At 41.4% G+C, this 12151-nt stretch overlaps 1 protein-coding gene across 1 annotated transcript in view; it reads right to left on the reverse strand.

Moving 5' to 3' along the window:
• The window catches only part of trmo (tRNA methyltransferase O), a 32490-nt gene extending 22110 nt beyond the window's left edge, over nucleotides 1–10380 (reverse strand). Inside the window, exons 1-2 of the mRNA XM_073048465.1 lie at nucleotides 10221–10380; nucleotides 4574–4728 (exon numbers count right to left, since the gene is read on the reverse strand). Coding sequence (XP_072904566.1) covers nucleotides 4574–4728; nucleotides 10221–10348 — 283 coding nt within the window. The 5' untranslated portion in view covers nucleotides 10349–10380. The remainder of the gene's footprint in view (nucleotides 1–4573; nucleotides 4729–10220) is intronic.
• Between the last annotated feature and the right edge of the window lie 1771 nt (nucleotides 10381–12151).

Here is a 12151-nt window from a genome sequence, read left to right on the forward strand (position 1 = left end):
CACTTCAGCAACATAGACAAATACCATCTGAAATAGAAACAACATATGCTGCGAAACTCAGCAAGTCAGAGAGTGTTTACTTAAAGAAAATCTGTCAATGTTTCATGTCTTGACCATTCAGGAAAATTTTTTAAAAAAGGCTGCCAGTTAAATTACAATTTGGAGAGAAAGCGTGGGAGGGATAGGTAGAACAAGTCAAGAGTTAAAATGACATAATGGCAATAGATAGCCAGCCAGCAGTGAAGTGGCATCAGCACTGAAGTGGCATCAGCACTGGACTTCAAGGCGAATAGTCCCCAGGTTTGAATACGGTCAACTCTTTGCATGCTCTCCATCTGTGCTGGATTGAGCATTGAACTAGCAACTAGGGCTCAGAAAAAAAGTCAAATGTTACAGAAACAGCAAAGATGCTGCCCATGTGTCAGAAGGCACGAAAAGGAACAAACAACAATAATAGCAATAGTTACTAATGCATAAAGCTTCTTGGACTGTGCAATGAGTTGTTAAATGTAAGGCACTGAGACAGCCTAGTAGGTTTAACAATTACAGAAAGTTAAGAAAAACCAGGCCCATTGCATGTTTATTACTTAAGTAATATTGTAAAGACAGACGCATTCAACTGCGCGACAGATAACTGGGTGATGCATACTGAACGAATTGATCAGTATTTTAAAGGAAATGGAATAGCCAATGAGAAATGAGTGCCAGTTTTGCTGAGTACAATTACTTAGGCGTTTGACTGCTCCAACCAAACCAGACAAAGTGAATTTTGCTGATAATGTGAACATAACAGAGGAACGTTTAGAACTGAAACCATTGCTGATTACACAATGCTTTAGGTTTCATAAACAGAATCAAAAGGCAGGAGGGTCCATTTCAGTTTACATGAATTGAAGCAGTTGTCTGAGCATTGTCAGTTCAATAATGGGCTTAATGATGCACTCAGAGATCATTTGTCAAATCTTACAAGAAAGCAATCAAAAACGGCTCTGAACTGAAACATTTAAAAGAGCAGTTGAAATCACTGCATCAATGGAAACAACAGCCAGAGATGGAATTGAGTTGCAGTCAGAAATGAAAGTGAGCGTGAACAAAATTGCAATGGTTAAACAGAAACTGTCCTGGCTGAACTAACTGTGTTATTGTTGTGGCAGGGGCTCACAAACACCAGACCAATACTAAATTCACATCGGGCAGACAAAAATAAATGGACTGCACAGGGAAGAGAAAAAGATAAAATAAAAATCAAGTTGCAGTTTCAAGAAGAGCACTAAATCTGCATGCAATTGATTTAAAATCTGATAATGATGAAAGTGACACAGGACTGAGTAGCCTTGAGATCTACAGTGTGAAATCAGACAGGAGACAAGCAATGTGGCCAGAAGTGAACGGCATACTCATCAAAATGGAACTGGACACTGGCTCAACCAAGAACTTATACTGGAGAAAAAATAACTCCTGAGGGAATGACAGCTGTGAAATGAAACAACCCACAATTATGTTGCCACCCACAACTCTAATCTGCTAAATTTGGCAATGACACTACATTGATAGGCCTAATTGCAAATAATAACGAGGCAGCCTACAAGGAAGAAGTCATCTCTCTGACACAGTGATGTCATGAAAACAACCTCTCCCTCAATGTCACAAAAACAAAGGAGCTAGTTGTGGATTACAGGAGGAATTCCTACTAACCCCAATTAACATCAATGGCTCTGGTGTTGAGAGGGTAAACAGCTTCAAGTTCCTCTGCATCCACATCACCAAGGACCTCATGTGGTCTGTAACACCAGATGTGTGGTGAAAAAGGCACAACAGCGCCTAATGTTGAGTAAGTTTGGTATGGGCCCCCAAATCCTAAGAACTTTCTACAGAGGCCCAATTGAGAGCATCCTGACTGGCTGCATCACTGCCTGGTATGGGAATGGTACCTTCCTTAATCACAGGATTCTGCAGAGCGTGGTGCAGACAGCCCAACACATCTGTAGTTGTGAACTTCGCATGATTCAGGACATTTACTAATACAGGTGTGAAAAAAGGGCCCGAAGGATCACTGGGGACTTGAGTCACCCCAACCACAATCTATTCCAGCTACTACCATCCAGGAAACGTTACTGCAGCATAAAAGCCAGGACCAACAGGCTCTGGGACAGCTTCTTCCACCAGGCCATCGGACTGAATAACTCATGCTGATTTGAGTGTATTTCTATGTCACATTGACTGTTCTATTTATTATAAATTACTATGTTTGCACATTGCACATTTTGACAGAGACGTAACGTAAAGTTTTTACTCCTCATGTATGTGAAGGACATAAGAAATAAAGAAAATTAAATTCAACCAACCAACCAACCACATTGGGCTTGTATGTGGTACAAACAGGAGGGTCAGATTTGTGGGGCGTTGATTGGAGATTCATCCACCATTTGCATGCCACATCCACTTCAAGAATCAGCTGAACGGGAATTAATTAAGAAAGGTACTGGTTCCTTAGATAATCTGTGATAATGCAGCCAATGAGCTAGATGGTATGGAGGCTGGAGGAATTCTTTCCAGTGTTGAGTGGAGCCCATGGGCAACACCAGTGTTTCCAGTAGCCAAGAAGAATGGGTCTGTCAAGATCTGTAATTATTTTAAGGTCACCATCAACTCATTTCTGAAGGTAGATCAATACTCTCTGCCCAGGATAGAGGATCTCTTTGCAAAGCTTTCTGGAGGGAAACACTTCAGCAAAGTAGACTTAGTTCAGTTAGCTGAGGCCTACCTACAGATGGGGATGGAGGAAGAGTCCAACTAATTTCAGATCATAAACACTCACAAAGGGCTGTAATTGGCTTATTTTTGGAATAGCATCTGCACTCTGGCAGAAAGTTATTGACCAGATGCTGTAAGGCTTCCCAGGCAGTGTTACCTGGATGACTTCACTATTACTGGTGAGTATGAAAAGCAACATCTCCAAAATCTCGAAACAGTATTAAAAAGATTAGTAGATTGTAAGCTCAGAACACGATGCAGCAAGTGATTTTTAAACCAAACATCACTTCCTGGTCACACCACTGACGCACAAAAATTACATGAGTGCACTGAGAAAATTCAAGCAGTGGTTGATGCCACAAGGCCAAAGGGTGTGTCACAGTTGAGGTCCTTTTTAGGACAGAGGCCTTCAGCCTGGTTTGGGGTGTAAAACGTTCCAACCAGTACTGTATGATCATTATGATCATCAATCACAAGTGTCCATTTTCATTCCAGACAGCAGCAACATGAGTGCAGAGATGGGCTCTGCTTTTCTGAGGACAATTCAGGAGGACAATTAATCACAGAAATACTGATGGACTGTCCCATTTACGTTTGGAAAAGGAAATACCTGAAAACTTAATCCTCTAGATGTAATCTCCTATAGTAAATTGAAAGTCTACTTATTACAGCAGAGATGATCCAGAGGGAAACCAGCAAAGACCCCACATTGTCTCAAGTCTACACGGCAACCCAAAATGGCTGGAATGTGCATCAGAAATTTCAGTTCCTCCATTCTTACCAGCACTAGGATGAACTTCCCTTTGATGGGGTTTGCCATACATGGGGATTGAGAGTTGTACCATCTAAGTTGAGAGCTAAAGTGATGGAGTAGCCACATGCCTGTCGTCTAGACATGGTCAAAGCTCTGTTTGGTGGCCTGGGATAGATCAGCAGTTCGAGCAGCTTGTCATGCACTGTTCAAGATGTCAACACATCCAGAAGAGCAGTGCATCTCCATCTCTGGGAATAGAATGATGATTGACAAATATTATCTGGTCTGCTCTGATTTTAAAAAACCATAATCCAAAGGCCAGCAGATCAAATAAAAATAATTCACCACAGCCAAAATTAAATTCTACATTAAAGTTAATAGTTTTTTCATTCCTAGTTAACAAAGTTCAAAGTAAATTTATTATCAACGCATAAATATATACATCACCATATACAACCCTAAGATTCTTATTCTTGTGGGTCTATCAATAAATCCAATAACCATAATAGAATCAATGAAAGACTGCATCAACAGGGGCAGATGTACAACCAATGTGCAAAAGACAACAAACTGTTCACATACAAAAAGAAAGACATAAGTAAATAATATTAAAGAAATATGCAGTAAATATCAAGAACATGAAATAATAAGTCCTTGAAAGTGAGACCAAGGTTGTGGGAATAGTTCAGTTGAGTGAAATTATTCCCTGTTTCAAGAGCCTGATGGTTGAGAGTTAATAACTACTCCTGAACCTGGTAGTGTGAATCTTGAGGCTCCTGTACCTTCTTCCTGATGGCTGCAGCAAGAAGAGACCAGGCTGATGGGGATCTCTGATAACGGATGCTGCTTTCCTGTGGTAATACTGGCTCCATCTATGGCCAGCATCCTACAGATACCAAAGACTTATTGAATATGAATCATTCTTTAAAAAGATACTGTGAACCATAATGCACCATAATGAATGCTTGAAAATATTAAATAACATACTTTTTCTTCTTCTACTGTCGTTAAGGAATATATAGGTTAATTGTCAAATTAGAACTTTAGCTAATTATAATTTCTTACCTTTCTCCAAAGATAGAGATAGTTGATTTCTGGTGGGAACATCATTCTGGATGGGCACATCAGCTTGGATAGACCCTCTTTTCAAACTATACAAGAGAGCTCGTAGATCCTCAATTGATTTCTTATGTACTTGAACAGCTTTGTTGACTTCTTGCCTAAGATTTTATATATTTAAAAGAGATCATTAGCAATATGGATACAATACATTTCAGAGTAACTCCTCTTTTGCAAAGGAATCGATAACTCTGAATTAATCTAAAAGTTACCCATGTCTGAAGACTTAGTAATAAGAAGACAATTTTGTAACGATGTAATATACAATACAAAAGAAAAAGTATATTAAACAAAAGGATTACCTTATAAGAAGTGTTAAGAGAATCTTTAGAATTCCACCTGCTATGCATAATTCTTTTTACAGATCACTTTGAAGAGATATTTTGATTCTGGAATGCATTTAGAGCACCACTGCATGATTTCAACAACTTGCGTACGGTATGGTCTCTTTAGAAAAAGAAAGACAGGAATTCCTCACAAATGCAGATGATGAGCCTATAAAGATATTACGAAGGGTTGGGAAATGCTCCTTTAAAAATGTAATAAAATAAAGGACACGTTTAAAAGAAGAGCATGAAGGCCTTTCGGAAAAGGGAATTCCAAGGCCAAAGCAACACCCTGAACACCAATGAAGAGACGATGGACATGGAATGATTCACTGGAAGAAGAGCACCGTTGAAGAGCAAAGTGCTTCCATTTACAGAGCATTGCTGAAAAATTGTGGGCTAGGTTTACACGGAAGAAAGCTTTTGAGAGGTATCTTGTACAGAACCATTTTTGAAACAAATGCAGCAAAACAATTTCACATTCAATTAATTGTATTTTTAAAAAATCAGCATTAACTCTATATTGACTTTTAGGTTTCCTTGCTCAAGTTACTGGTCAAAAGCTACCTAATAAAATTTTAGCAACAGACACAAATCTTTCAAATCTACTCCTCAGCTTTTTTTCTCCAGTCTTGCTGAAGGGTTTTGGCCCGAAACATTGACCGTACTTTTTTCCATAGATACTGCCTGGACTGCTGAGTTCCTCCAGCATCTGCAGACTTTCTCTTTTGTGATCTAATAAAATTTGAAACACATTAATCAGAGTGTATGCCCAATATAAGTAAAAACAGAACTGAATGTATTTTAGAGAAATATTTACATTTACAAAGCACCTCCTTTATCTTTTCCTAGGTCATCCTAAAGCATTTTACAACAAATGGAAGTATTAAGGTGGAGTTGTTACTTTAACCTAGTGAAGAATATTCAACAATTTGTACACAGCAATTGTCAATATGCATTCCAGAATCTAAATATCTGTTCAAAGTGATCTGTTTGTCCACAAACAGTAATGAAAAAGAACACTTCAGATGCTGGTAAAGTGCAATAAAAAAAATAAAAAGTTGAATATAGTCAGAAGGTCAGGCTGTTTAAATGTCTCTCAATCTGTCCTAATAGAGACTCAACCCTAAATGTCAACCATTCTTTATGCTTGACCCAGTGAGTTCTTCCAGCAGTTTATTAGTTAACCACTAGAAATAGATTATCTTCTTTTGGATGCTGGTTCAAGATATAACCAAGTAATTAGAAGGAATGCCCTAATGATCTTCAAAGTGGCAGCCAGAAAATATTTTATATCCAGATGGGGCTCAATTTAGTGTCACTTCAAAGAAAACTGCATTCCATTCAAACCAGCTGGAAACACAGGTTGCAAAATAAGAGTGGGAGTTTTTTTGCAGTCCAAAAATCAAATAAAAACAGAAAATACTGGAAACATTTAGCAAGTCAGGCAGTATCTGTACAGCAAGTGATACACACAAGATGCTAGAGGAACTCGGCAGGCCAGGCAGCATCTACGGAAACGAATACAGTCGATGTTTTAGGCCAAGCCGATTTCCAACCAATGTAGATTTTCTCTTGTTTGTGATCTGTACAGTGAGAACTGTTAATGTTTCAGGCCAATAGCCTATTAAATAATTTTCAGCATCTGCAGTTTTGTGATTTTTAAACAATTAATAAATCCCTCTTTTCCAATTAGAAGTATAACCAACTATTCCCAAACCAATTCCATTTGGTCCTCTACATCAGGTTTCTGTCCTACTCAGAGACTGGAACATAACTGAGACAGAATCTCCAATGGAATAGAAGAACTGCTATACTGTCAATGAGACAAAAAACGGCTATCTGCCATCTCAAATGAGCAAAATTTCTAGTAAATTTTAAAAAATGAAGATGTGGATATTTAACGAAGGGCTGCTACCCCATTTCTTTCTCCACATATGCTGTCTGGCCTGAGGTTTTTTTTTTAGGCATTATCTGTTGTATTACAAAATATCCCAGGGCCACAATATGAAAGATTGGGGCAGTTTTATCAAGAGTCCTGGAGGCAATGTTTATTTTCCAGTCAATATCAATAAAATCACATTACAAACAATAGCTATGATCAAAAGCCAACACAAAAACAGAAACTACTGAAAATGCTCAATAGGTCAGGCTACATTGGTGGGAACAAACAAAGTCAATACTTCAGATTGAAACCCCTTCATCAGAACTGAAAAGGAAACAAAAGTTTGTAAAGCTACAGAAAGAGGGACATGTCTGACAGGTTAATATTGGGGTAATCATGGGGTTAAAACTGGGGTAACTATGAGGATGAGCTGAATTAGTTGATCAATGAGGGAACATGGACAAAAGAATGATTGAGATTTGAAATGCAGAGTGCAAGGACAGGCCCAAGTCAGACTGGGGATATCTTCCACTCCCAGAGGGAAAAAAGGTTTAAAAAAAAGATGAGCTGGTATGATAGGATGAATGACTGATCCAAACTAGGAAACCTCATTACCTGAAGTTGTAGAATTCAATATTATGCTAATAAGGCTCCATCCTGCCCAGACAGAAAATAAGGTATTGTTCTGGGCACATTGCAACCTTTTGGGCTCATTATTGAATTCTGTAACTTCAGGTATTTTGATTTCTGTAATATTACCTCGGCTTATAGATTTATTTAAATTCCTTGCTTATCTCTTTGGCAGCTCTGGATATGCGCATGCTAACCTTCTGGGCCTGTTAAACAGCACAGAAACAGACCCTTAGGCCCAAGTGGACTGGGCCAACCACAGCATCCCCCTGCTGGTCCCAGTTGCCTGTGTTCAACACAAACTCTCAGAGCCCTTTCCCTCCAGGAAAGAACCATTTGCCTCTCCAAATGTCTCTTAATTGTTATAATTGGACCTGCCCTGGCCACTTCCTCTGGCAACTCATTCCAGAAACCACCCTCTATTACTCTCGGTGTAAAGGAGTTACTTTTCAGGTGTATTTTAGATCTCTCCCCTCTATCTTTATCCTCTAGTTGTAGCTCCCCAACTCTCAGAAAAAAATACGACTTATTCATACTCTTCATTTTATGAACTTTTGTGAGGTCATCTCTCATTCGCCTATACTCCAACCTCTAGGTTCTCTAGTGCAGGCAGCATCCTTGAAAATCCCTTCTACACCTTCTCTAGCTTGACGCTATCTTTCCTGTAACAGAATGATCAGAAATGTACACAATACACCAAGTGTGTCATTACTTGCATAACTTGGACATAATGCCCCTACTCCTAAACTCAAAACGTCTTCACAGGTGAAGGGCAGTACACAAATGTCTTCTTCACCACCCTATGTGTGGGCCACTTCCAGCACACTTGTAGCCCCAGGTCCCTCTGTTCCACAACACTTGTCTGTATCCTGCCATCCACTGTGGTCCTCTCCTGGTTTAAAAGTCCAAAATGCACTGCTTCATGCTGAACTCAGTTGAAATTTATTTGTTATATCTCACCTCATCTCCCTTACTGATCAAGATCTCCTCATAATTCATTGTAAACTGCTTCATTGTCAACAAGACCTATAACTTTGCATCATCAACAAACTTGCTAATCATGCCATGTACAATCACATCCAAATTATTTACATAAATAGTGAGTAAAAGGTCCCAACACTGAATTATGGAGCACCCCACTAGTCAGAAGCCCCCAGTAAGAGAAATGACCTTCAGTCATGACCTGCTGTTTCTTAACAATGAGCCAATACTCAACCTCATGTAACCTAATTTTTCAGATAAGCCTGCCAAGCAGGACCTTGTCAAAGGCTTCAATGATGTCCATATTTATTTATCGATACAACCTCCACTGCCCTACCTTTCACCTATCCCCTTAGTTAGCTCTTCAAAAATAAAGTCCAAATGGTTCATCAGACATGAATTCATTAGATGATCAGAGGTGGAGAGGGTCAGTAACTTTAAATTTCTTTGCATTATCATGTCAGAGGATCTGTTCTGGGACCAGCATGCAAGTGCCATTTCAAAGAAAGCACAGCAGTATCTCCACTTTCGTAGAAATTTGCCGCGATTTGGCATGTCATCGAAAAACTTGACAAACTTCTACAGATGCATTGTATCCTGACTGCTTACACCATGGGCCAGTATGGAAACACCAACGGCCAATAACAGAAAAGCCTACAGGCGGAAGGCCCTCCCCAACATCGACATCTACAAGGAGCAATGCCTCATGAAAGCAGTATCGATCAACAAGAACACCAACCATCCAGGATATACTCGCTTCTCACTGCTGCCATTGGGAAGGAGGTACACACCAGAAGGTTCAGTTACAGTTATTACCTTTCACCCATGAAGCTCCTGAGCCAGTGGATAACTTCACTCACTTCAACACTGAACTGATTACTGAACACAACCTATGGACTCACTTTCAAAGACCCCACAGCTCATGTTCTCAGTATTGTTTATTTATTATTTGTGTTGTGTTTTTGTATTTGCAGTAGGTTCTCTTTTGCACACTAGTTGCTCGTCAGTCTTTGTAGTTTTTCATCGATTCTATTCTACTCCTTTGTTCTACTATGAATGCCTGCAAGAACATGATTCTCAGGGTAGTATATGGTGACATACACACACTTTGCCATTAAATTTACTTTGAACACTTCCAAAGCCATGCTGACTTTCCCTGATCAAGTATTGACCATCCAAGTGATGGAAGGCCTTGTCCCTCAGAAATCACTCTTTTCTCCTCCTGTACATAACTACCTCATCATTTTGTCTAACTTGTCACTAAATAACTGCTCCCATTCACTGAATCATAATTTACCCTTCCTTGTTTACAACTAATTCCCTTAGCCACCCAGTGTTTTATCCAATCACAGACAGGCACCTGCAGCTCACCAAGTTTATTTAGTTCCATTCTCAGTTTTGACAGTCTTCAATCCAAGTTACCTAATCATTTCTCGCCCCACAAATGCAGCCCGTTCTGTCTTGTTTTACTTTATCAAATTGCTGCTTGTGGATCACGCTGTGCATACTGGCATTTCCTATTAATATTCCAAAAATTCGGACAGGTGTACGTAGAGGAACAGGTCGGGTGGATGAGAGTCAAATGCAGGTCTAGTTCAGGAAGAAACCCTGGCCAACGTACACGAGTGAGACAGACAGAAGGGCCCGTTTCCGTGTTCTGTGATTGCAGACCTTCGGGAACGGCGTGGGGAGCGTCCTACAACCCGGTCCATTGTCTGAGGCCCGAAAGGCCGCAGACCCCACCCCCTTCGCTTCGGTCCCGCTCCCTCACCTCAAATTCTTCAGTTCAGCCCTCAGGGTGCGGGCCTGAGCCAGCAACAGCTGCGTGCTCGCCGCCTGCACTCCAGTACGGATATCGGCCTCTGCTCCCACCGCTACATCTAATCCAGTCACATCCATGACAGCAGCAAGCGCTCTGCAGCCACCCACGTGATCCGCCGCCCCGCCTCCACCACGTGACCCAGAGGACCTCGGTTACCATGGCAGCGGATTGGCCCGTGGGAGTCCCTTCACATTCAAAGTTCAAAGTGCATATAATCCTGAAGAACTATCTATTTCCATAGGTGCTGCCTGGCCTGCTGAGTTCCTCTAGCATTGTGTGTGTATTGCTTTGAATGTCCAGCATTTGCAGACTTTCTCGTGCTTATATTATCAAAGTATGCATACAGTATACAACCATGAGATTTCTATTCCCGCAAACAGCCACAAAACTAACACCGTAGAACCTGTTCAGAGAAAAACCCCACAGGAAAAAGACCATCAAACGCCCAACAAGCAAAAAAATAGAATAAGTCATGAAAACAGCAAAAAGTGAGCAGATAACACCCAGAACATTAAACAAAAAACCACAGTCCTGGAAACGATTCCAGAGCCACAACCCCCAAGTCAGTCAGTTCAGTGCTGTGTCAATGGCTGCAGGCCACAACATGCATAGCTAGTTCCATGCCTCAATCAAATTGCATAAACAGTAAAAAAGAGTAAACACAAAATACATGGAAAGTGAACCGTAGAAACCGCAAAAGTGAGTCCACAGCCGTGGAGCACGTTCAGCATTGAGGACATCAAACATCAAACTGCAGAGTCCCCCAAAAATGAGTCCACACTCACGAGCCTCTGGGATAATTGAACCTTGCAGCATGGGAACCAAGACTCCTGCAGCTTCGAGAGGAGACCAGTTAAATGCAGGCAGAGGCTGCTGAACGCCTGTTCGTTTTCCGCTCTCCTCCTCATCAATTTTAATCTTGCTCGACGCTGTAAGTGGAGTGGTGTGATGGAGCCAACCTCGGGTTCACATTCCCAAGGGATCAATGAGCGCTCTTGCGTCCTCCACTCTCCAACCTCAACAAGTCCCACTGGGGATCGCAGAAATGCCGCCGCAGACTGGGAGACCGTTTCGCTGAACACCGGCACTCAGTCCTCCAGCAATGGCAGGATCTCCCTATGGCCACACACTTCAATTCCACAGGCCACTCCCACTCCAATATGTCTGTCCATGGCCTCCTCTACCGTCAAGATGAGACCACATGTAGGCTGATGGAGCAATACCTTATCTCTCGCCTAGGTAGCCTCCTACCTGCCGGCATGAACATTCAACTCACAGACCTCCATTGATACCCCTGCCCCCCCCTTACCCCATGCCTATCTATAATTTTAGTCTGGTTCTCTTTCTCTCTCTTTTTCCCCCCTCACTATAATCTCCCCCCAGCCCTACCTTTCTTTCTCTTTTATTTCCCATAATTCTCCACCTTCCCCCTAGCCCATTTCCCTCCAGCCCATCACTTCCCAGCTCTCTACTTCATCCCTCCCCCCACTTCTTATCCCCCCTCAATCATCCCATGTTACTTCACTCCTGATGAAGGGTTTTGGCCCAAAACGTCATCACTATCTCCTTCCATAGATGCTGTCTGGCCTGCTGAGTTCTGCCAGCATTTTGTGTTTTTATTTATTTCCAGCATCCGCAGATTCACTCGTGTTGCCGCTACAGCAGCAGCCGCTTTTACCTGCAGATGGAGTAGTGCCAACGCTGCCTGTTGTAGAGCATAGGTTTAGCTACACCAACCTCTCTCACAAGAACATAGCAACAGGCTACTCAGCCCATCCAGCCTGTCCAACATGGCTGATCTGCCATAGGCCTCTACTCTTCTTCATTGTCACTTTCCTACTCAATTTTCCTCTTTAAATACCCTCAATCATCAATCTGTA

This window comes from Hemitrygon akajei, chromosome 6 (assembly GCF_048418815.1).
Source record: "Hemitrygon akajei chromosome 6, sHemAka1.3, whole genome shotgun sequence".
Classification (NCBI taxonomy): domain Eukaryota; kingdom Metazoa; phylum Chordata; class Chondrichthyes; order Myliobatiformes; family Dasyatidae; genus Hemitrygon; species Hemitrygon akajei.